This window comes from Orbicella faveolata, unplaced genomic scaffold, assembly GCF_042242905.1.
Source record: "Orbicella faveolata isolate gen_17 unplaced genomic scaffold, um_ofav_v1 contig_35, whole genome shotgun sequence".
NCBI classification, from domain to species: Eukaryota; Metazoa; Cnidaria; class Anthozoa; order Scleractinia; family Merulinidae; genus Orbicella; species Orbicella faveolata.
The window spans coordinates 462,450-487,486 of record NW_028301564.1 but is presented as its reverse complement, the minus strand read 5'-3'; the positions used below and the strand labels follow the sequence as shown (position 1 = coordinate 487,486).

The following is a 25,037-nucleotide window of genomic DNA, read 5'->3' as shown; positions in this document are numbered from 1 at the left end:
CAAAATTACCATCGCCTTTATTTAAATATTTTTGCATTTGAATCCACAATTAATACATCTAGGACGAACAAGTTTAACATTTTCATTTAACGCCGTGAACCACAACGGTTTAACCACAAATTAATTGGGTAAATGTAAAAACTTCAACTTACTTAGCCGGACTCGAGTGGCACTTTGTGCCAGTCTCTAATTTGTTCAAGCTCATTCATAATATGATTAGCAAACATCTTACATCATACTCTTATAATTTTTTTGCTTTTCGATTCGTTAACTAAATAATTTTCATCTCTTTCTTATTTAACTTTATGTAAAAAGGTATTTCTTCTAGCAAACAAATTAGCTTTCTTTATCTCTTCAATGTAATGGAATTACGATAATACATTCATGTCTGTTACGAATTTCTGTATAGATATTTTTAATAAAAGAAATAAATGACGGCACCACCAAAACATCCACAGGAGATAAGACGGTACCCTCCAAAAACTACTTGCTTAATTTACTGTTGAACCCCTAAAAAGCGGGCACTTCAATCGTGTTTGAATTGACAGCGTGTTCAAGCTGTGCTTTCCAGGTTGTCTACATTGTTTCACTGTTTAAGCCGAACATTTCCTGGCATTCCAACTTGTCGTGGTCTTTTGAATTCTCTTCTGACGCTGGCCGGGATGGAACTGGGCAGAGGTGAGAGGGGAGGTGGCTCAGCGATGCTGTCCAATAACTTCCGTTTTGACTGCCTCGACGTCGTGCGTGCACCGGCAGTAGGCGTGACCGGATTATTAGGGTCCTCAATGTTGGAGACATTCAATTTGCGTGACAGCGCGTGCTCATCACATGACGTTGATTGACCGAATCCAGCTAAGCGATATTCTTGGCCGCTGAGAATTGGGCTGCCGTTTTCCTGGAAAAGAGACAGTATGGTGGAATAATAAATAATTATCTAAGATCGTGTTCTACTGGGAATATTTGAGTTGTTGCTTTCCCGTGTCAATTAAGAAGGAAACCGTTTTCGGTTGGTTTTGGCAATCAACTTTTCAGCTGGGATCAAAACTTAGCATGGTTTTAACCGATAGCACCACATTACAAACTCAAAAGGTGACAAAGGAAATTGTTCCACACTGCCAGACCTTATCCCGGTATGTTTGTACTTCCCCTCGATGGGCTGCTAGTACATCGCAGGGTTACCCCCACTGGCCCAGCATCAGTGGTACCCATTTATACACTAGATTGGAAAGATGGACTGTTAGGGTAGAGTGACACATCAAAGAACATAGCAACAAGACCCCAACCTAAACAAAGTTCTTCACAATAAACAGACACACTTGAAACTTTCATGAAATCAAAGTTTTCACCTTTGGCATAAAGAGTTTTGTGAGCCTCGCAAGACGAAATGATCAACGTTAGAAGAAAAAAAAATTAAGTAAATTGTGAGGGGAAATCACATACGAAGACAACGCATCATAAACACAATCGTAGTTTTAACAAGGCTGCTACATACTCTGTCTGTGGATTCCACTGTAACCGTTACATCCGTACACTTCTTTCCCAGAGCAGAATTGTAATTTTGCCGTCCGTACGTAGGTACAGTGTTGACTTTCACGTCCACTGAAGGAGACGCTCGATTCGGGCGAAGCATGCTAGTCAAAGTCTGCTGAATGTGACACATGAAAAGGTTCATATCCTGCAAAAAATAACAATAATAATATAAATATCAGATTTTATTAATTATGAGTATCCATGTAGTACTATACACCCTCCAAGATGTTTCGAACGAAGTAGTTACTTCGCCAACCATTCAGAATTTCAGGCAAAACAGGGAAAATTAGACAAATCACGACCAAATGTGCGCAAAGAGAGGCACAGTACATACCGGTATACTTTGGTGCAGATTGTGCAAGGCAGTCCGTAGATGTGGTTCGCGAGGCTTTAGGGTCAGCGTTGACAGTTCAGTGAAGGTCAGGGAGGGGCACTGGATCCGGTCATCTGGTCGAACTGTTAAGTTGGTACAGCAAATGAAGCTACAAGGCTTGGTCAGATCTTCTACAGCCACCGCCTGTGTTAAAGACGGCAAGAGTTAAACTTTTCACGAAAATTAGGAGGTTAAACCATAATACAGATTTAAATTGCTACAATAAAATAATAATAATAATAATAATAATAATAATAATAATAATAATAATAATAATAATAATAATAATAATAAAAAGAACACAGAAAACCTTCAATCCTCCCCAGAACTTTATCGCCACTAAGTTGCTGTCCTCGTCTGACAGATAAACGGTCTGCATGCTGGAACTAACAACAAATGACAGTGTACAAAATAAAGCCTTCTTGTACAGAATGATACGACTTGACATGGCAATTTCTGGCTCTCTGAAATCTTCCTAAGGTTACAGAACCAACATATAGTCGAAGTGATTGAAATGGGACTAACTACGCGTACTACCATCAGGGTGGAGAAGGGGGCAAATGAATTATCACCTAGACTTGATTTCACCAGAGGCACTGTTCATGCGGCTGCGTGTTGCATCGAGCCACCAAACAATATTTCAAATTCATTTCACCGTTTTATCAACTTTTGTAACCTTCTAAACTTCTAACGCCCCAAGTAAATTCCCAAACGGGTCAGGCAATCGATTTTTATCACATCCAAAAGCTGGAACCTTCTCTGACATTCAGGGTCAATCAGATGACGAGTGTGGTTAACGACGGTGAAGCATTGGAAATGGAATTGAATATGAACAAGCTTCCTAAAAGCGCCACGCTTAAGTTCAATCAAGCAACACTATTGTTAAAAAAGTATGGGTACCTGGAGCTGGAGAAGGTAGATACAGGACTGCAAAATACCACCACTCCAACTACATCGACTTCTGAAAACGACTGCAACGAACCACATCGCAACTCATCAAAAGAACCGGCCTGAGAAAGGAGAACAGTTACATATCAACACACAGACTGTCATTCAAAACACTCAACTTCGTACTAAATGGACGATTCGATTGAGGTCTTGTATTGTTTTTGCATGGATCAACAATTAGTTCTAAAAGAACTGGGCTCTTGAAAAAAAGATGAGAAATCACAAAACAGGGGGGTTAAAAACGTGGGAATTTTTTTGTTATCATTCCAATTGACTCCTAGCTTCCTTAAGTGAACACTGATTCAGAAAGTAAATAACCTACACTGAGATTTAGATTTCTGTAAATAGGGACTTACGCTTGAATGCCAGTTGTTTAGATTTAAGGTATCAAGTACCGTTAGTCCGTGTCGTTATTTATAAAGTTTACTCCGATAGCATACCTGTCGAGGCATGTAAACCACTCTTTTGACACCTGGGTCACTGGGCAGCTCTTCGTATCTTGTCGTTCGTGTTGCTGAAAGCTTTTGTTAGTAAAACGAAGAATAAGTGTTGGTCTAAAACAGCGCCAACTTTGTACGGGGCTCAGTGGAGTGAAAGCGACACATGGCACCAAACGATATTGAAACATGCAGCAAAATTACAGATTACTCATTAGATAGAACGATATATAATAAGACCCAGGCAATCTCGTGTTTTTAATGTTCTGCTGTGCACTTGCCTGTAGTTCAGAGGCACCTGGTCGGTTCCTGAAGAAACAAAAATGAACACTTTATGAGAGCACGATTGACAGACTAGGACGCACTTTACAAATAATGAATAACAAAGTGACGTTTTTCGTAATGTTGGAGAAATCCGCGCCAACAAACAAACAAAATGAAAGTGAAGAATGATCATCGCAGTAAATTTTCCAATTTAAGCAATTGGAAAGAAGAAGCCTGAAAAAAATCAGGGCTTCAACGGGATCCCGTTGAAGCCCTGATTTTTTTTTTTTTTTTCCAGGCTTCTTCTTTCCAATTGCTTAAATTGGAAAATTTACTGCGATGATCATTCTTCACTTTCATCTACAACCGCAGTTCACATATGAATTATTTCATATATTCTTCACAAACAAACAAAATGATTTGTAACCTGACTCCAGCTGCTGTTAAATGATAAATTCTTAATCGGGATCCCTCGCTCAACAGATGCATCACTTCCTCGCTTGGCCGCCAAATGCTTAACACTGCAGCTGAAACGACAAATGTCTATTTCAGAAATTATAGCCTCGCTCGCAGTGAACTGGTCACAATAACTGGTTATTGTTAAAGTGCCACTATGATCAAATTCTCGATACCCAATTTTTTACAATTTCGTACACAATAGGTCTTTTCTAGATATCTTGCCAAATTTCAATCTATTACGAACACTAGAACTCATGTTTTTTTTGGACCTTTATTTCTGAGAATTTACGCCCGCCATTAGTTTTCCTTGTTCCAAGTCTTGATTGAGAATTGAAGAAAATGACGTCATTTTCTCAAAAATACCGCACGGGTTGAAATTATAACAACAATTAGCCGCAATTCGCATTAAGAATGACAAAAACTTTGGCTCATATATTCGTACAATTTTCCACATTAATTGTTATCATAATTTCAACCCGTACGGTAGTTTTGAGAAGATGGCATCATTTTCTCAAATTCTCAACCAGGACTTGGAACAAGGAAAATTAATGGCGGCCGTAAATTCTCGGAAATAAAGGTCCAAAAACTGAGAGTTCTAATGTTCGTAATAGACTGAAATTTGCCAAGATATCTAGGAAAGACCTATTGTGTACGAAACTGTAAAAACATGGATATCGAGAATTTCATCAAAGTAGCACTTTAAACAGAGCGGTTTTCAATTGAGGGTAATAAAACAACATTTAAAGCAAGCAATCGGATATAGGCAATGCAACCAGCGCAAAGCGCGGAAAATCTGGTGTGTGCGATCACCATTGGTTTTGGCTCTACTTCTTGAGAAAGTGGTGGAATTTTCTTTATGTTATTGTTGTTATTTTTTTTAATCAATCTATAAGCGTACGTCAACAATGCAAATCCAAAACATTTTCGACATCCAAGCTCTAACAAAAATCGCACGTACGATCGCAGGTTCGGCTTTTCAAGTAGCATTTTCTATTTCATACAAATGGACACACGATGACGCTACAAATAATCAGTATTTTTGGGCTTTGTTAAACACAAGAGATACTCACTCTGCCTGGCTTGCCCTTTGCAAAGGTAATCCGCAATTCGAACTTTCAGTAGAGGTACCACGTTTCTTTGAAGCTGGCGCTGAGAAGACAAACAATTGGCATCAAACTACTGTGATACAACGTTGTACTTGTTACAGTTTTCTTTTAATCCTCGGTCTTGAATGACCACAAACTTTCCAATAACGTCTAACTTCTCGCTATTAAAACACACCCATGCCAATAATCGCGCGTTCCGCAAAGGTGCTTTCCCATGACTGACAAAAAAGTTTGTTGCTGTAATGATTTTGCGCTAGTCAAAGCTACGGTTAGACAAGAGGGAAGTCAAAATTCTACAATGTAAGGCAGTATGGTAAAATACAAACAACAGTCATTTGAATTCACAGTTTGGTCTGCTCCCAATTTACGCACCAGTGTAGCTCAATTGTTAACGCAACCCTTGAAGCTCCGAAGATTTTTTCAAGAGTTTTTTATATCTTTTTTCATCATTGTTTAAATTGCAACACAATTACCAGGATCATGACTTCACCTCACTCTATATTCAGTTGATATCTGATTCCATTGAATTGATACACATCACTTGCCACAAGTTTAACAACATTGATAATTGCTGAGTTACCTGTTCTTCCTCTTGTTCTTTCCAAACACGTTCAAACTTGCTCTGTAATTCCGCACATTTTCTCTCCTGTAACGAGCGCTGGTAATCTTCTAAGGCTCGCACTTGCCGCTCATCGAGACACTCCTGAAAGGGGAAAAATGATTTTCAACGTGAGAGTAGTCTAGCGGTGGCTTTCAAGGAAATAGAGCCACTTAAAAACTACAAAAAAATGAAGTTTTACTCCCTCAGATCAACACTTCATATTTCCAGATGTTTGCGATTGTTTGTTGCTTTTCATAGACACATTTACAATGCACAACGTTCATGTCCTCAGCTTGTAATTCTTCTATCCGACGCCCGATAAAGTTAGACGTAATGTAAATCTCTAAAAAGAAACTGTTACTCAAACTGCAGGTAGCCTTTGACTATTATATGGGTGATTTATTTTTGAAATAAATCAGCGTCACAACAGTTCACAGTTGTCAACAAGGTGATTATAAGTAAAAACAGAAACCATGACAGGAACACTAACTTTGACTGAGTCAGGATCGGAAGCCTGGGTAAGAGTTTCATAAATTTCCTTCCCGTCATGCAAGTCTTTCAAATCACGTGATGAAAACGAACGGCGTCGGAACCTCGCGGATCTTCTCTTTTCTGTAATTAAACAAAAAACAACAACAACAACAACAACAGTGTCCTTAAGCGTCTGTCGTAGAAACTGGAATTTTCTTTGGCTTGAAGGACTAATGATCTAATCTGTTTAACAGTGGTTGTTAAGTTCATTGTTGGACTTCCATAATCTACTTGCGAGCTTAAGTGACAGTATATCAAATTAGTATAAATTAATTAGCTGACCGAGCGACATACCGACCGTCTGACCGCCCACTCGGGCGAGCGCGCGACTCCATGTACCTATCCATAGACTGACGTCACACAAAGAACAAAAGTTAAATTTGACCGGAGTTGTATATGACTAACCTGGCAGTTGGCATTCTTTTTCAAACTCTTGCTGTATTTTCAGAAACAGCTTTTCCCTTCGCTTCTGTCGATCTGCTTCAAACTTTTTGGCTTCTCTTTCCTCAAGCCGAGAGTTGCGAAAAACATTGGTACCATCGGACATCTTTTCCATCCACTGTGAATATAAATAGACAACACAGACGTGAGTTACTGGCAGAAAAAAACTCAACTATGGCGTTTATTAATTACATAACATAATGTTCTCTCCTCCCAACCTTTGATTCGACGAATACCAGCTTTAGCTTTAACCATATCACTCGTCAGTATTCCTACCTGCACAGGATACTGCCTCAAAACGATGACGTCAACACAGCCTGTGAATCCTCCATCACCAAACAAAGAGGCCAGCGGTAATGGAAACGCACGCGCGTGGCTATGGAAACCAAGTTTCACATCCCATCGTGCACGCCGGGTGGAGTTGGCATGAAGCCGCAGCATCAATGACGAGGGAGCCTGTTAGAAAACAGAATTACGAGTCACTTTGGGCGAAAACTGGTGAATGCCCAATAGGTGATTTCTGTCCACTAACAAAGCACTCACGACTGCATCTTCTTGAATACTAAACGAATGGTTCCTACGTTGTGTCATGGACAGGAGGGTACTGCCGAGAACAAGCAATGGTGAATATGCCCTACAAGTAGCAAGCATATGGCATGGGCCAATATCTCAGCACCTCTGTCAAAATTGTAAACATTTCATGGATGAAAAAATTCCACAAGGACCAACGGCATATTTTACGACCATCCCTTAACCCTTGTCGCCTTGTGTACATATTCACTGAGCCACAACTGTACCTCTAAAGGGGACACAGCCTGTTCAGACCCTATCAGTTCGGCTCCATACACGAACAACTTTTGCCCAACAACAATCTTTCCGTCATGTAACAGTCTTGTAAGTGGTCTGTCCAATGTGGCTCGAATACCATACCAGCCATCAGTAACCTCTATGATTGCACAACTCTAAAATTCAAAAACAAACGGAAACGTTTTCGATTTACTAACAGTCGTCAGAAAACGGAAAAATAACCAAAGACGCCTGCTTTTAAATTTGTGGACTTCTTTCACAATCATTAGCCTGAGAGCTAATCTGCGTCAGGGACATGAAACGACAGGCGGAAATCTTTCGCATACGTAGGGCAACTGAGAGCTTCTTACTTTATAATGAGTCACTAAAGAGTTTGTTCTTGGACTTTAAGAGTACTGCTTCATTTCTTTAGAGCTGTGACATCATTAGTTTCTCGAAAACACTACTAGCGGTAAACTACCCCACTTTTCCCCTCTAATCACAGAATTTACATTAGCAAAGCATAGAAGTCCACAGGTAGTCACCTCTATTTTATTACCAGTGATCTGCCCGTCTTTTTCGCCGTCGTTATCTGTCTGCTTTGCAGCAGTGTTGTCAACTTGATTTTCCGTTACTGTTACACTAGAGACACACAGCACCATCGTACGACTGGATGTATCATCCCGCTCCAGTATTTTCTTCAATGCAGACCTAAGAGGTAAAGATAACGTCACTGAAAAACTGTTGGATTTTCTGTGAATACATTCAGATCTCAGTGGTACCTGTTGCTGTGATCGATGTCACGGTCATATCTGTACTTCAGTTGGCACAAAACCCAGTCCGGAGTCAGGCATCTAAAACACAAAATTGTTACTGATGTAAGACGGCCTCGAAGGACACAACAAACGCTTGCAAATATATACTGGCAAAACCCGCAGCATACTTACTAGCTCCATGGCGCGAAATAAATATCAAAGTTAAACCCACTGAAAAAGAGAATAACTTCAAAATTTGATTGGTCTCGTCCTAACTACAGTAGGAATTGTGTTTTTACGTGCGTTTTCCCAATGGAGCTACAAACTAGTAAATACATTTAATTATAAATAAATTTTACGAAAGATTCCTCTTAACGCAACAGACCACATTGATTTACGAACAAGCGTTGGGAGCTTGGCATGTGTTACATACCAAAACGAACCACGCCATAATCAAATTCCCCGTTACAATGTTCAGAGCAATCAGTCCCAGCCGAACAATTATCTTTTTTTTTTAATGCAAAAGTAAACTTACCTTCCAGCAAATTGACATGGAAATGCAACTTCCATGGCGGCTAATTTCCATACGAGCCATCTGTAATGATTTGCGATCCACTGTTCACTGATCAACTGACCGTCCACTCCAGGTGTGCTAAGAAACGCACTGACAAAAACAAAACAAGATCTTCCTGAAAATTCTACCTTGCTTAAGATATAACATCACACATTTCCACACATGAAAAAAGGCACACACCTAATCCTAAGAGAATGCAAGATATTTGCCACGAGCTCGTTTGTAGCCTTGTAGCACAGAGGCCAGCTTTCTAAGATAAACGCGCAACAACGTGACGAGGAAACATCAACCAGCACTGTTTCAAGATGCAGTGCAGTGAACTTGGTTGATTGCCGTGAATCGCCACTCAGACTACAAGATATCGTCTTTTCACACCTCTCAATTAATTTTGACATCGACCTTACGTATTTATATTATTTCTTTCATTTACCTTTGTATTTCTTCCAGGCCCACGCAGCCATCAATCCCAGCATGCAACACTCCGCCGTCCTCCGTTCTAATACCACCCCCGCTAGTCAACACAGATTCACTGAAATACTTCCTTCCGATGAACCGGAATGATCCCGCATTAGAGGAAGAAATAGAGATCACCTCTGGAGACACACCCAGTTCAATCAGCTGAAATAAAAGTAAAATTACAGCAGGATCAGTCACAAAGACTATTTTAATAAAGATGAGCTGTTTCGAGTGACTTGTAAACAGGAATACTCCGCTATTTGGCCTCCTCATTTATGAAGAGAAGTCACGGTCATTTTAGGGAGGATAAGACTAGCAGCTTACCTCCGCTGTGGTGAATTGCCCTGGCAGTGTGCCATGTCCAACAATATCTTTAAGCTTTATTCTTCCATTGTGGAGACGCAAATAAGAAAGGAAACCAGGCTGCGGTTTCACTTTGCCGTCGGTCTGAAATGGAAGTGAAATTGTATTATATTTTCACTGAGAATGAACAGAATTAGAAATATGGTATCTGTCAAGAACTCTCTACAGATGGCAGAACTTGTACGATTCAGTGGAAGTCAGAGGTTTCCTTTTGCTATTTACGTCTGAAATAAGAAAGTGTGATACTTTATCTATCCATTATTATTTGGATAAAACGAAAATCAACAAGCTAACCTGAGAAACAGTTCCATGATGACCGTTCTTCTCATCCATTGTGCTGTTAGACGCTGATATTCTGGGTTTCTTTGAAGACGGTTCCACGACATCTGAACCTTGAGCCTCCGCGGAACCACTGACCGGTATACTAGAGCTACTACAACGCGCAAGAGGCGAAACCTCCCTACTGGCTTCCTGCTTTCTGTAGGGCGTGATAAACTGCGGCCGAGGACCAGACATCCTTCGGTTTGCGTTGGAATTCAAAGGGGTACTAGTCTTTGGTGTGGGGGCAGCTTTGGACTTGAAGCAGCCTGGCGTCATAGCTCGAAGTGGCTGAAGAGAGCGATTACCATCTGACCTTCTGGACAACGCAAAAGTTTATTTGTTTATTCAGCAAAACTATTATAAAACTAAATAAGCAAAACATTTTTTTAAGTTAAGGTGATTCCTTAGTATTGCATCGCGCATCCCTACTGTGCACGATTTTCGCGTCATTAGCGCGCGCACATGAGCGCGTGCGCGTACAAAACGTTAGAGATTTCCCTCAAACTAAGCTCGATAGCGAAATAAATGCTCTTTTTCTCTTAAAAGAGCACGGTGACCCCCACTTTTTATTTCATAATTTCAATGAGAACAATATCCTCAATAAGTGAGAAAAAAATAGCAGAAATCTATGGCTACCTTTCAGGCAAATGAAAGAAATACTACAGAGGGAGACCTAACGGGCCCAACAGCGCATGTCCAAATTATGCAGGGTATCTGAAGACATTTTTTTCTGGGACGTAGATGAATAAACAATCAAAGGAAGTCGAACTCTGTGTGATATAACCCGCTACATTAAAAAATAATCGAGCTTATTTGTTGCGCGCGAAGATTACCAAAAGACATCTAAATAACCGTATTTGTCAGCATTGTGGCGTGAAAACAAGCACGGTGACCCCCTCTTTTTACTACGTTTTTAATATCTCCTTATCCTGTAACAACAGCATACCAAGTTTCAACGGAAATCTACAGCGGGTTCTTTTACTAGGGAATCACCTCAAGCGTCTTCTGGGGTCAACTAGCTCAGCAGACCAGTCTTGATCCTGGTTCTCATCTTTTGAATCGAATAGGTGCGACTTACAAGTAGAGGCTTATTCACCTGGATCGAGAGGCGCTCTGCCAGAGAAAAGTATGACGTACAAAAACACGGCAAAATGATGCAAATGGTCTTTTGATTACATCAACGGACACTCTTTTTGACTTCCCCAAAGACGCAAACTTTCAAAAAACGAGTAAAACTCTCGTAATACAGGCAGAATTAAATAGTGTTACCTTGGCGAATACGAGCTCTCCACAGTCGTCAGGTGTGCCCGGAGAGGAGCATGGAACCGTGCTCGCCGATCATGCAACACACCTAATAAGGAAAAGAAACCAGAAATCAGAAAACGTCACGAAGACACAAGACAAGAGAAAGCTGTGTCAAACAGATATATCTGACACTCACCAAAATAGCGAGACCATTTTTGGAGAGTAACACCGAGAAACTTAAGTACAGAACCTCTCACGAGATTAATAGCGCTTTTCAACACCCCGAGTTGGACGATTTTAAACATTTCAAGGACAATTTTAGTGAGAAAGGCCAACATAATAAATGCTTAGGAAAGTGATTTCAAACGTGTTGATAATAAACGAAATGTAAATTATGAGGCTTACCCGGGGATCTATATGTACATGTATAGTGAGATACAACTGATGTAGATGAAGTTTACCTGATGGAGTGGATGTACAAGGCTTCATCCCATCACGTGTCTCTCTGTGACTTGAGTTGAACATGTCTTCACTACATCGCAACTAAAAGAATTGAAAGAATAATGACACAAAAGCATCAAATTTCACATCAGATCGATATGACAAACACGAACTAGTCTAGGATAAGTTAATATTAGGGAGTACATTATATTTACAGTTACTAAATAGGCTACTTACTGGTGTCGAGCAACGTCTTGGAAAGTCATGGTCAGAAGCCCGTGCAGGCCCTTTTGATTCGTGAAAAAAAAGAAGACAGTTACCAAATCTGCACTAAATACATGTACTATGGTAGGGGCTGTTAAGATGCACCATTCATGAAGTACACTATAGGATCGTTAATCTTTATCAGATAGTTACCTTTGTCCCTTCCTGCTATAAATGAACCTTCTGGCGTGTTGAAGGAGCTGCATCCAACAGTAATCCCATCGTGCAAGTTACCTGATGCATCTGAGGCGTCCATAACTGATTCATAAGCCAGGAGTGCTTCAGAACTCTCTAGAACCTCGCGGGATACCGCCTCATCGTGTTCAACAGAGCAGCTTCTACCTGGTGCGGACATAGTCCTACCATGCACCTCTGTAGCAACCACATGTTCACGTACAGAAGCTTCTGCATCTTTTGTTTTGGAGTCGATAAATGCACTGTCCGCCTCCTGTAAAAATGCTTTAGCTTTAGAGAGTGCCTGCTCTGATACCGAAACTCTTTGACCTCCAGCGGTGAAAAAACCGCCAAACGTCCCGCCGTAATTTCCAGTCTCTTGTTCAATGATGCTCAATTCTTCCCTTGCCTTTCTTGACGCATCCAGAGATGTAGCTACAGTCTCCGTGTTAGTTGCCCGCAGTTCCCTGTCAATGTCAGCCATTTTCTTTTTCGCTTTTGCGAGCGCTGATTCCGAAATTTCCACCATTTTACCACCTGCTGTTTGAAAACCAGAAAATTCTGAAAAACTGGTTGAACTTGGTTTGGTTTTAGAAAAACCTGTGGCAGATGCGCTGCTGTGTTTGTTTTCCTGGAGGGATCTGTCAATCTCTTGCATAATGGCAGCTCCTTTTTCCATTGATTCTTTAGACAGTTCAACGCTCTGTCCACTAGCTGTTTGGAAACCAGTAAAACTAGTTGCAGACACACTGTTGTCCCATTTATCTTGAAGGGATCTGTCAATCTGCTGCATTATTGTCGCTCCTTTTTCCATTGATTCCTTAGACAGTTCAACGCTTTGTCCACTAGCTGTTTGGAAACCAGTAAAACTAGTTGCAGACACACTGTTGTCCCATTTATCTTGAAGGGATCTGTCAATCTGCTGCATTATGGCAGCTCCTCTTTTCATTGATTCTTTCGACACTTTCACGCTCTGTCCACTAGCAGTTTGGAAACCAGTAAAACTAGTCGCACTACGTGGGTGCTCTACACTGTTTTCCTGGACGGATCTGTCAATCTGCTGCATTATGGCAGCTCCTTTTATCATTGATTCTTCAGACAGTTTCACGCTCTGTCCACTAGCGGTTTGGAAGCCAGAAAAACTACTTGTACTACGTGTGTGTTCTGCACTATTTTCCTGGAGGGATCTGTCAATCTGTTGCATTATGGCAGCTCCTTTTATCATTGATTCTTTCGACAATTTTACGCTCTGTCCACTAGCAGTCTGAAAACCAGAAAAACTAGTTGCATTATGTGAGTGCTCTGCACTGTTTTCCTGAAGAGATCTGTCAATCTGTTGCATTATCGCAGCTCCTTTTTCCAAAGATTCTCTGCACAGTTTAACGTTCTGTCCACCAGCAGTTTGGAAACCAGAAAAAACAGATGCGCTGGGTGAGTTAGATATGCTGGTGCCCTTGTTCTGTTCGAGGGATTTGTCAATCATTTGCATTATGGCCGCCCCTTTTTCTAATACTTCTTTGGACAGGGTTGCGCTTTTACCTGCGGCAGTTTGAAAACCAGAAAAACTTATCAGGTTGGTCGTGTTTGTTCCAGGTTTGTCCTCGCTTGGCATTACCTGCGCTTCTGTCGGTAAAGAGTCCTCGGCATCTTTGGAAACACAGTGGTGCTTTTCATTGGCCGAGTGGCAATCAATAGTTTCTTGCAGCCCTTCTGAGGGATCCGCCGTGATTCGTCTCATTATGTCGCTGCCTCGTCTCAAGGCTTCCTCGGATAAAGTTACCTTCTTTCCCCCGGCTGTCTGAAAACCAGAAAACGTGGCAAAACTAGCTTCAGAAAGCTCTCCACTTTCACTATTTGCGGTTTTAAACCAACATGAACTTGCGGAATGAGTCCATGACTTGTTCTCGTCTTCAGAAACAAAATCGTGATCAATGTTATTCACTTTACCTTCCAAAGTGTTCAAAACGTCGTTACTCTCGTCGATCATTTTATCTCCCGTCTGTCTCCTGGAGTCTTTTGCAATGCGCAAAGAACGCGGTGAAACGTCAACATCTCCAGCTGGAACTGCGTGGAAACTGTTACGACTTTCCACATTCTTGTGTCGTGGCTTATAAGCTCCCTCGAAGGCCAACTCCCGGTCGATTTTATTCCAAGTACTTTTTGCCTTGCTCAGAGCTGCCTCCGATACAGGGACGGGATTGCCACTTGCAGTCTTAAACAATGCACAAGGCTTTTCTGGATTTGGAGTTGTACTTCTACAATATTCGGTCGTAATGTTCTCCTGGTATTGTGAGGATCTTTCGTGATCTGATCGCCCGCGCGTCAGGTCAGAGAACTCTTCTGTGTTTGTGAGAATTCCTTCATGATGTTCCTCGATTCCTTCGCTTTCCTCGCAAATGGTGACCAATGAATCTCGCCTTTGTCGTTTACAGTCATTCAACAAATCCTCAAGTAAAGAGTCATTTACGATTTCACTCTGTTTACATTTCAACTCATTCACTGATTGCTCAGCGTTTTGTAAAGCCATCTCCTCAATTTCCTCTTTTATTGCCAAAGCATTTTTCCCAGATGCATCCAAATTTAGCTCGTCTGGCTGTGGCATATCTTTCAGTTGTGATGTCCCGTAACGTGGTCCTTCAGAGTCAGCCTCTCTCAGCCCATTTCCTGAGGCTCTTTGCTTGTTGCTAATACTGTAAGATCGTTCTTTCTCTCTTGTAACCTTCACAGTCTGGCCACTATCGCCAACATCCAACTCAGCGTCTATTTCGCTCAAAGTTTTTCTCGCTTGTTTCATTGCTGATTCAGATATGTGAACTTGTTTCCCACTTGCCGTAGAAAAACCACAAAATCCCGTCAACACAGATGACCGTTGTTTCTCAAAGCGGGATGTATTATCTGTTTTTGTATTAAATTTGTGAGCCGCCACTTGTTCCTTAACCTCATTAACGTTCCCTTCTATTTCGGGCGAATATCTTTCAATTACTGGACCAAATATCGGCTGGACAGCTGCAGAAACTCCATCAAGGTTTTCTTGTGCCATTTCTGGTTGTGCTATTTCTGTTTTCACACCCTTAGTTAAGTCAGCCCCTTCACGGAAAATATCTTCATCAACCACCTCGTCCGCTGTTGGCCTTTGCTCCTGTGAAGTTAAGCTTACCGTAGGTAGATCCAACTCCTCCAACAAAGCGTGAGGACAATTGAGAGCTTTGTCCGATATCTCAATTTGCGTTCCTCCCGCACTGTGAAATCCCGTCTTCCATTCAGAACGCAAGGCCGGCGCGTCCTTTTGAAAGTTAACACAGGAACCTGGACTTTCAATCACGTCGCTTTCCCCTTGGTGACTTCTGTTTTTCAAGGTTTTTTCATCACTGTGCACTACAGCACTTTGTATCTTCATGTCCTCCGCTTTACACTTTATCGATGCATCGATTTCTTGTGTAATGTTGTCAGTTCTTTTCCGCAAATCTTCGATACTCCCCGAAGACAAGACTTGCTGCTGTACTGTCGATGTTGCGATATAACCATTCAAAGAGTTTAAAGATGGGGGAGAACAAATACATTCCACAGGAAACTGACTGAGTGCATCCATATCAAAAAGGACGTCGTCTTTTGGGATGTGGTTCACTGTGGACAACAACGTATTTACATCTCTCTTACTTTCACAGAACGTTCTCATCTCGTCCGACTTAAGCCTCGTGGACATTGGCAACTCACCCTCTCCACCCTTGGGACTACTCGTGTCAATCGTAGCGCAGTGGTCAATATTCCCTTTTCCTTCTTCAGCGGTAGATTTCCTTTCCTTGACAACTCGGGAAACGTCAGCAGTTGTAGTAATATTATTTATACGCTTGCCTGTATCTTGTTTTGACACTTGACTAGCAGTCGGATATGAAAATCGTTTCGTTCCAACTGATCGCCGTAATCCGGGAACTTTACAAAACGACCTCCTCCTAACGAGGTTGCCGTGATCATCCGCTGACCGAGTGGTGGACTCGGCAGAGTTTGAGCTTGTCTTTTTATTGGCTTCTTCAGAGAGGTTGATTTCGTTTGGTGGGGTTTGAATGCCTTGTTGAAGGTCTTCAGTTGGTTGACTAGAGGTATTTAGTATCACCTGATCAACGCGCGATGACTGGGCATTCAAACTGACGGAAAGCGACGAACCTGCAAGAAAAACAAGGGTCGATAATTTTCTCGTACTTTTTGCTAGGTTAAAGCAGCTCAGTCACGGTATTTTGTGCCATTTCGGCCCAGCACAAAATAAGCTTCTGGGGTTCTTTTCAAAATTTCCGACGAGGACCCCCGTCCCTTTTATATGGGAGTCACCCCCCCCCCCCGGGGGACGATAGCCTCTCTCTCTCCCCCCTCCAAAGGAACAAAATGCATGACGACACATGAGTAGGAGGCTAGGGAGACGATGACCCTTCCGCAGGACATGTTTTTATAAAAAAAAGCACCCACATTGACAGATTGCAATCCCGTCACATCTTGTAAACTGATATCTAAAATGATTTGTGAATGAAAATTTGCCTCTGTGCGAACAAGTCCTCTTGCTTGGCACATGTTACTAGCCTGCAAACCTTTTGGTAAAACGTCAAGTTATAAACACCAACTTGGTTGGTGAGAACGTTATAGCTAACTTCACTTTTTTAATTCTACTTCCTATTCATTTTTGAGCTGGCAGGAGTATCAGCTTCGGCTATCTCATGGGATTCCCCGGTCAGCATCTGTGAAACTCATCTGGGTTCAGTCGGACGCACGCACATAAAGGCAGTTTCTGGTCGCTTGGTGAACAACTACACGCCAAACAATGCTCCAGTGTATCGGGAAGGATATCCTTTGTACCGGTATTACATCGCCTTTCGAAAGGACAAAGCTGCGAGGATCTCTTATGAGGAAGAAAAACTAATGGATGAACGAAGAAACTTGTGTCTGGAAGACGCACCAGAGAAGAAAACGCTGCGTGTTTGTTTAGAATTCGCAAAACGACGTTTTCGGCGATTTTCCGAAGATTTCCGACCACTTTCCGAAGATTTCCGAAGATACTTCAAAATTTGTCCGAAGGCCAGACGAACGTTTTCAAACATTTTACAAAGACTTCCGAAGATAACCGAAGATGTGATAATACACCAACGAATTTAAATGCTGTTAAAGAGACAAAAATATTATCAAAAATGATATCACACATGTGGGATATCGCTTTTAACAATTTGCTACCACTCGGTCTACCTCTAGCTTTTATATAATAAAATCATAACATCGACGAACGCAGTTCACGTACACAGCGACGCGGTGTAAACTTCGTTTGAATGATTAGCTCTTGGAGTTTAGTTTCCGGGTTTAGAGGTTGATATGTTTGGAGAAGAACAAACAGATACTTAAACAACTTCAGTACAAAAGTTTATTATAGAAACCACAGAGGCACCCGTTTTCTTCTATACCTAAAACGCATGTTTAAGGTTTTCAATGACCATTTTTGACAAATATTAAACATGTTTCTGTTTGCTACTTAAACGCGGCCAATCAGGGTTTAATGGTAAAATTTCCTTTTCTTGTATTGGCTCCATCCGGTCTACTGCGTATTTAATATTCTAAACACGCCTGATCATAAAGTCGGGAGCCAGGCCAGATGGTTACTGAGGTTATGGTTTAAAACACAGCTCCTTTGTGCAAGGAACAGAACCACCAGGAGAAAGATGGGGCCTTTAAAGTCGTTCTCGATTCTGTTTTTAGCAGTGCTGTCGTTAACGCTGTGTGTTGAAAGTCGCAGTTACAGTATTTTACCGGAAAAAGGTAAGACTTGAAAGGTTTTTAGCAGATCTCACAAAACATCGCGTGACCAATGTCTGAGCAGAATTTTGAATTTGTTAACAAATGGTGGGCTTAGTTGAAGTTCCTAAGCATAAAGCGATTCCTTTTTAAAACACCTTCTCTGTAAAATTCTTATATTCGGATTCATATCGGCAATATTGAATGTTACAATAAATTTGGAAATTAAACAACCGAAAGCTATCGGTTTTATGGGAAACTGCCGAGGAGACAGTGATAGCCTAAGAAAATGAATTGTTCAATTTTTTAGGTGCCGAAAGTCGACTGTCTTAGAATATTCGACACGATAATGCTGCTTAATATACTAAACATAAACTATTTAAGATGCACCAACTGATTAAGCCACAATTACTGCAATTAACGTACACGCAACCAAGAACACTTTGTTAATTCGTCTGACTTCAAAAAAAAATTAACTGGCAAGAAACTTATCAAAATACGTTAAGAAATATAAGAACGGGGTGAATAAAATTTCAATGGTTATTCTTGCGGTATCACTGAAATACTAGTTGAAAGACACGCCTTTTGTTTGTGAACTTAAGTTTGCACTTTCGCGTCGTCTTCGAAGCCTTCAAAATTTGAATTTGAATGGTTTTCATTATCAGACTGGAACACTTTCTCATTGAGCGACATCTGCATGTGTTGAATTAAAATGATTTTCAAGGCCCGCTTATCACAAGTGAGGGGTCCTATGCACCTGTTTGTCTTGTTGTCAGATAAACAAAGGACTGCTCTCCGTAAGTCTGGCAGGGTTTCTGAGAACACCTATTGACACATATCGTGAAAACATACTTCTCTTAGAACAAAGAAATTATACAGGCGATGAAATCGCCTATTGGATATTTCCAATTCGACATAAATGTAATTCTAACAATTCTGGCGGAGTTGAGGACTATTTTAACAAAGAGAAATTTACTCTCGCACAGTAAAACAGTGTATTCTCCGATATATAATTAATGTTGTAGAACAAATTAAAGCCAAAGTAGAGGAAATTCCAACTGAAGCCGGTTTTCGAAATAGAAAAATACCAACTAGGCAACAAGAAACCAAACAGGCATAAGGAAGGTTAATGTTTGGATAAAATAAGGCCCCGTTCACACGTATCCGGATATTTTTGAATCCGCAACTTTTTCTTTCCGGATACGGCCTCCGTCCACACGCATCCGGCGAATTAGGCAGCGAATCCAGATATTTTTGAATCCGCTCTCCAGACTGGAAAAAAATAAATCCGCAACGAATCCGATAACGTGTGGACGGTGAATCCGAATAGTTTCAAATCCGATGACGTAGCAAAATCGCGTCCAGTCTCTTACCGAACAATAAACCAATATGGCGGCACAACGTGTAGGCCTAGTTTCTCTTGAGTGAATCCGGATGCCATCGAATGCGTGTGGACAGGCGAACTCGATTTGAATACGCTACGTGTGGACGGGGAAATTTTTGAATCCGGAAAGAAAAAGTTGCGGATTCAAGAATATCCGGATAAGTGTGGACAGGGCCTAAAATGCATATTCAGGCTAATGTATTCCAGATCCATTCGCAAAGTGGCACGTTTAAATAATTGCTCAATGCCTTCTGTTTGCGCCAATGTATATATTTTTTAAACCCTAGCTCGCAAGAGGCATCGTGGTTTAAATTTTTGCGTGGAACAATTTTCGCATAAGAGTTCTCCGCAAAAAGAAAAGAAACAAACGTTCCAGCCAAATCTAAAGAAATTCAGTAAAATTTTCCTGTGCAACTAATTTGCTTTGACAACACTGGGGTGTAGAAGATACGTTCTGGTTAATTTGAAGAAAAACAGTCCTTAGGTTTATACGTTACACTGCAGGTGTTTTAATTCGGAGACAATGGGAGTTGAAAACTGACACAATCACTGAATAAAACGTCTAAGCATTCCTGTCTCAATTTATATCATGCCTACGAAAAGAGTTAAAATGCTAGTGTTGCAGTAGGAATTGAACTTTCAGTTTCCCCTAAATGGAAATATGACAGAAGAAAAAAAGACTGCAAGATTTACATGTGAAACATAATCGTGTCTATGACAAATTCTCGATTGGTTCTCCACGCCTAATTCTGTTACCACTAATATTATTTAATCAATTGATTTAAAAAACCACGCTAGTATCTCATAATGTTGCTTATGACTGGTTTTTACCAGCATGTTTGTATATATACAACAAAGGCAATGACACAAAGGAGATGAGAGCGGGCTACATAAATTTACTGATTTAATGAAAATAAAATGGTGTGTTTTATAAAGGTTACTCCTCAACCAGTAAGCAGTGAGCACCGTGCATCTGTTGTTCCTATAAGAACTGAACATTCAGTTTGCTTCATTTGTTTCTTTTTTATTCAACTAGACGATGACACTGAGGAGTTGGGAGTGGATTACCTCGAGTTACGTAGGTTAAAGAAATTGTAATTTTGTGTCCCTAATTAAGGAAAGTTGTTCATGATTGGTTTTATATGTTGATCTTTGGGTTTCTTCTCTTTTTAACAAAGGTGATGAAACAGAGGACTTGGGAGCGGATTACAATAATTTGCGTAAGTTAGAGAGAATAATTATAGCTTTGTGTTAAGGAAAATTGTTCATGACCGGTTTTACATGTTGATCTTTGGGTTTCTTCTCTTTTTAACAAAGGCGATGAAACAGGGGACTTGCACGCAGATTACAATAATTTGCGTAAGTTAGAGAGAATAATTATAACTTTGTGTTAAGGAAAATTGTTCATGACCGGTTTTACATGTTGATCTTTGGGTTTCTTCTCTTTTTAACAAAGGCGATGAAACAGGGGACTTGCGAGCAGATTACAATAATTTGCGTACGCTAGAGAGAATAATTATAACTTTGTGTTAAGGAAAGTTGTTCATGATTGGTTTTACATGTTGATCTTTGGGTTTCTTCTCTTTTTAACAAAGGCGATGATACAGAGGACTTGGGAGCAGATCACAATAATTTGCGTACGTTAAAGAGAATATAACTTTGTGTTAAGGAAAATTGTTCAAGATTGGTTTTCTATGTTCATCTTTGGGTTTCTTCTCTTTTTAACAAAGGCGATGAAACAGAGGACTTGGGAGCGGATTACAATAGTCTGCGTAAGTTAAAGAGAATATAAAAGAATTGGTTCATGCTTTTAGCGTACATCGAGTTATGGATGCACTTGGAAAGTTTGAAGAGCACCCAGGAAGCTAGAGTTGCTCTCGGCTATCGCCTCGAGCAACTCTTACGCTTCTTTCGTGCTCTCCAAACGTCCCGCATGCATCCATAACTCGATATACGCACGCTAAGCATGAACAAGGAAAATGGTTCATGATTGGTTTTATATGTTGATCTTTGGGTTTCTTCTCTTTTTAACAAAGGCGATGACGCAGAAGACTTGGGAGCGGATTACAGTAATTTGCGTAAGTTCAAGAGAATATAGCTTTGTCTTAAGAAACGTAGCAAATGGCTAGTTTTGTGTATTACTAACATGTTTCTTCTTTTCACCACAAAGGCGATGACACAGAGGACTTAGGAGCAGACTTCATTAATTTAGGTTCGTCAAAGAGAATATGACTTAACTAATTTGACCTACTAAGTAACTAAGTTGTACATGATTGGTTTTATATGTTGGTCACTGGTTTCTTCTCTTTTTAACAAAGACGATTACACGGAGGACTTGGGAGCGGATTACTACAACTTGGGTAAGTTAAAGAGAATATAATTTTGTGTTAAGGAAAGATTTTCATGACTGATTTTGTATATTGGTCAGTGTTCGTTATTGATGTTCTTCTTTTTTTCAACAAAGGCGATGACACAGAGAAAGTGGGAGCGGACTACATTAATTTACGTAAGTTAAAGAAATAATTTTCTGTTTCAGAAAGGTTGAACTAAGATGGTTACGGTTGTTAACAGACAATTTGTAGCCATCATCACCTGCTGGATTTCGTCTTTAGATCTCATCCACATGAACAGAAAATTGGAAGAGAAACTTCGTTCTGGCTTGATAACGGCTTTAAGCTGTTTTCAACGTATTTCACAAAGTTTGTCAGGGGTCTGAGGTCTTGTGGACACGAAATGAGCTTTGTTTATCACTTGAAAATTTTCATGTAAACTGAATCAAAACTGAAACTGTAGGAGTTTCCCATATGTTCTCCCTAATTAACAAATGGTAAACGCCATAACTTGTACTATTGAGTTATGGATGCACGCGGGAGGTTGCTAAGCACGAAAGAAGCGTAAGAGTCGCACGAGGCGATCGCCTCGTGCGACTCTAGCTTCTTGAGTGCTTAGCAAACCTCCCAAGTGCATCCATAACTCAATAGTACACGCTACGGCGTTTACCATTTGTTTTACAACATAACATTGAAACATTGGAACAACAGAAGTCCTTTTATTGAGCTACATCACAAAAAATGTAGTCTTACATGACAAGAGAAAACAAGCGCGCGAAAATTCATTCATGAAAACCGACTGCACACCAGTAACTCGATAAAGTTTCATCTTCACACAACTGTGAAGACAGTTTCGCATTTCTGGGAGAAGGACGTCGGCCATTACTTTGGAAACAATGTCTGTCAAAAGATTTGCTTTGTAAACATTAGCACACACGTCAGCAGCGTACACCCATGGGCAAATAGTAGACGCTAAATTAACCAATCAGAGCGCGCACTTTGCTTTAGTTATGTTATAATTATTCTATTTGTACACGTGACAGCCACGTGTGGCAAGTCGTCAGCAGCAGGAAGCCGCGTGATTGGTGGCACGGACGCTGCTCCAGGTGAATGGCCCTGGCAAGCGAAGCTTAGAACCAAAGACTCAGGATTCATCTGTGGCGGCTCGCTCATCACACCAACATGGGTAATGACTGCTGCTCACTGCGTCTCAAGTTCTGATGATCCCAGCGTGTACAGCGTGACGATGGGGGACCTCAACAGAGAGAAACCCGAGGGAACCGAGCAGGAGTTCAGCGTCAAAAGAGTGGTAGTACACCCTAAGTACAATTCGCCGATTGCTATCAATAACGACATAGCTTTGCTGCAGTTGACACGTTCAGCAAGCAAGAATTCCTTTGTGAACACGGTGTGTTTGCCGGACGAGTCGGAGGTCGTGCCAGTTGGAACCAAATGCTACATTTCAGGTAAAAATGAACTTGTTATTGTCTCTGTCAATATACACTTGAGTAAAGAACTGCAGGCTGCACTTCACAAGCGAGCGTAGAACTGCCTCATTTTAACGACTAAGAATAAGAGAACTTGCAGAGACTGAGAGTTTCTTGTATTAAAAAAAATTGCAGCTAAATAACTGAGAGAAAAATGCAGTGGAACAAAAATCCCTTATTCGATAGTTTTAAATATAACACTTTTAACTGACAGCTTATTCTTTTGAGAAACTTACTTAACCCATTGTTTCATCGACGAAGTCTGTGTATCAGTTACGGTAAGCTCTCTAATAATTTTTAGTGATTATTGGTCAGATAGAATCTCAAATAGACCAGTTGTCGAACAAAGAAGTCGTCGGACAAAATTCATTCGGTTCTTCTTCGATTTTGACAGTTGCACGGTAGGGAACCGGTTTGAAAAACGCTTAAACCTCCTTTAGATCCTGGAAGTTTCGAGCCGATATTTTTAACCATTAAATTGCTGTTAACTGAGAATTCGACGAAATGGCATAGAATTTATCAGGTTCACGAGCATTAGGTGGATGTCTACGTTCTTCACTAAACGAGTTCCAGTCGAACAGTTGTAATGCGAACACAGTCAAAGTAGGACTGCTCGATCCGGAGTCGAGTGAACTAACCATGAGGCCACCGTGCCTCCACAACACAATCAAATAAAACGGAACTTATTCTATGTGAATGTTGTTTTGTTAATACAGGTTGGGGACAGATGACTCATCCCGACGATGCAGCCATTAAACTCCAACAAGCTCCCATGCCGGTCGTGTCCAATCGTGTCTGCCAAGCCAAGCACATGAAATCACCTATCAGCAGTGCTGGGGAGACCGCCGTGACTTCAGCCATGCTGTGTGCAGGAGACGCCGGCAAAACCAAGATCAGCGGCTGCTTTGGTGACAGTGGAGGACCTTTTGTTTGCCGAAACACCGCTGGCCAGTGGGTACAGCAGGGGATCGTGAGCTGGGGTGATACGGTCTGCTCTTCAAAGAGTCACTTCACTGTGTTTGCTCGAGTGAGTGTGTTCCGACAGTGGATCGAGGATACAATTAGCGAGTAAACCGATGGTGTTAAAAAATCACTTGCAAAGAAACTAGCGTTAAATTAAACAAAATCATGAAAATACTTTTAGTTAAACTAACAACAATAAAGCGATGAATCTGCCGATTTAGTGTTTGCGCTTTGTTGTTGTTGCTGTTGTTTTTCGTGTGAGTAATACAGACCATTCAAGAGGACCATAAGTTTGATCGCAAGAATGGGCCAATAACCGAACAGAACACAATTTGGTGGGAAATTAATTAGAGATGAAAGATTATAGCCCGCTCGCTCGCCAGGTTTACAGTTCAGATTACTACACAACGAATTATGTCAACGAATCATATTTGACAACAACAAAAACGGTTTATGCGCCTCCCAAACATTTAAGATCCCGGATTACATGAAGTCAAGTTATAAAACAAAGTCAACACAATTGACAAAAATCACTTCATCGGGTTCCAGCGGTATTTTTTTTCTTTTTTTTTTTTAAAATTTGTTTTTATTCTTTTTTTTGGAGGGGGGGGGGGGATATTTTTTTGGTTTTGTCAGCCCTGCTTGGTTGAAAAGAAACACCAACATATTGCCATGATTATGTAAAACACGTAGCCAATCACCCATCCTCATAACAACCGAAGAATAGCCACGCTCGCAGGATGGGTCATTCGCCTTTTTGTATAAAACACTCGTATGAACATGAACCAACTCGTATGAACCAGCTGGCGACCAGTTCTGAAAATTTAGTCGCCAGTGCTCAATTTTTGGTCGCATTAGCGACCAGTGAGTCGCAATTTCGAGCCCTGCTCCTATTGTGAGAAATACACTGTACTCGTGCTCAAATAAAAACTTTTGTAACAGACTCCATGTGAAAGTTGAATTGAAAGGCACATTGGACATGACTAATTGCTTTGATGGTAACTTACCACTGAAACTAAAACACTAGAAGAAAGACAA

At 40.9% G+C, this 25,037-nt stretch overlaps 2 protein-coding genes across 26 annotated transcripts in view; one reads left to right on the top strand and one right to left on the bottom strand.

The window, feature by feature from the left end:
• The window catches only part of LOC110056852 (uncharacterized), a 38,180-nt gene continuing 13,143 nt past the window's right edge, over positions 1 to 25,037 (bottom strand). The window contains exons 7-30 of the mRNA XM_089273329.1: positions 12,049 to 16,230; positions 11,869 to 11,918; positions 11,652 to 11,733; positions 11,215 to 11,296; positions 9,919 to 10,261; positions 9,586 to 9,708; positions 9,236 to 9,423; positions 8,767 to 8,895; positions 8,259 to 8,330; positions 8,022 to 8,187; positions 7,488 to 7,652; positions 6,967 to 7,146; positions 6,655 to 6,808; positions 6,209 to 6,330; positions 5,698 to 5,820; positions 5,082 to 5,160; positions 3,980 to 4,079; positions 3,570 to 3,597; positions 3,292 to 3,372; positions 2,804 to 2,913; positions 2,214 to 2,289; positions 1,865 to 2,047; positions 1,493 to 1,675; positions 1 to 895 (exon numbers count right to left, since the gene is read on the bottom strand). Of these exons, the coding sequence (XP_089129455.1) occupies positions 587 to 895; positions 1,493 to 1,675; positions 1,865 to 2,047; positions 2,214 to 2,289; positions 2,804 to 2,913; positions 3,292 to 3,372; positions 3,570 to 3,597; positions 3,980 to 4,079; positions 5,082 to 5,160; positions 5,698 to 5,820; positions 6,209 to 6,330; positions 6,655 to 6,808; positions 6,967 to 7,146; positions 7,488 to 7,652; positions 8,022 to 8,187; positions 8,259 to 8,330; positions 8,767 to 8,895; positions 9,236 to 9,423; positions 9,586 to 9,708; positions 9,919 to 10,261; positions 11,215 to 11,296; positions 11,652 to 11,733; positions 11,869 to 11,918; positions 12,049 to 16,230 (7,310 nt within the window). The 3' untranslated portion in view covers positions 1 to 586. The remainder of the gene's footprint in view (positions 896 to 1,492; positions 1,676 to 1,864; positions 2,048 to 2,213; positions 2,290 to 2,803; positions 2,914 to 3,291; positions 3,373 to 3,569; positions 3,598 to 3,979; positions 4,080 to 5,081; positions 5,161 to 5,697; positions 5,821 to 6,208; positions 6,331 to 6,654; positions 6,809 to 6,966; positions 7,147 to 7,487; positions 7,653 to 8,021; positions 8,188 to 8,258; positions 8,331 to 8,766; positions 8,896 to 9,235; positions 9,424 to 9,585; positions 9,709 to 9,918; positions 10,262 to 11,214; positions 11,297 to 11,651; positions 11,734 to 11,868; positions 11,919 to 12,048; positions 16,231 to 25,037) is intronic.
• LOC149102492 (chymotrypsinogen A-like) lies at positions 17,666 to 24,215 on the top strand. 25 transcript variants are annotated; one of them, XM_089274385.1, is made up of 13 exons: positions 17,666 to 17,859; positions 20,256 to 20,297; positions 20,398 to 20,439; positions 20,537 to 20,578; positions 20,676 to 20,717; positions 20,815 to 20,856; positions 20,950 to 20,991; positions 21,256 to 21,297; positions 21,390 to 21,431; positions 21,538 to 21,579; positions 21,684 to 21,725; positions 22,593 to 23,015; positions 23,753 to 24,215. In XM_089274385.1, the coding sequence occupies exons 1-13, from the start codon at positions 17,763 to 17,765 to the stop codon at positions 24,106 to 24,108; spliced, it is 1,296 nt and encodes a 431-aa protein (XP_089130511.1). In that variant the 5' UTR covers positions 17,666 to 17,762; the 3' UTR covers positions 24,109 to 24,215. The 25 variants fall into 25 exon arrangements, with proteins under 25 accessions (XP_089130511.1, XP_089130515.1, XP_089130520.1 ...); XM_089274389.1 differs by lacking the exon at positions 20,256 to 20,297; XM_089274384.1 differs by lacking the exon at positions 17,666 to 17,859 and having other exon boundaries at positions 20,123 to 20,297.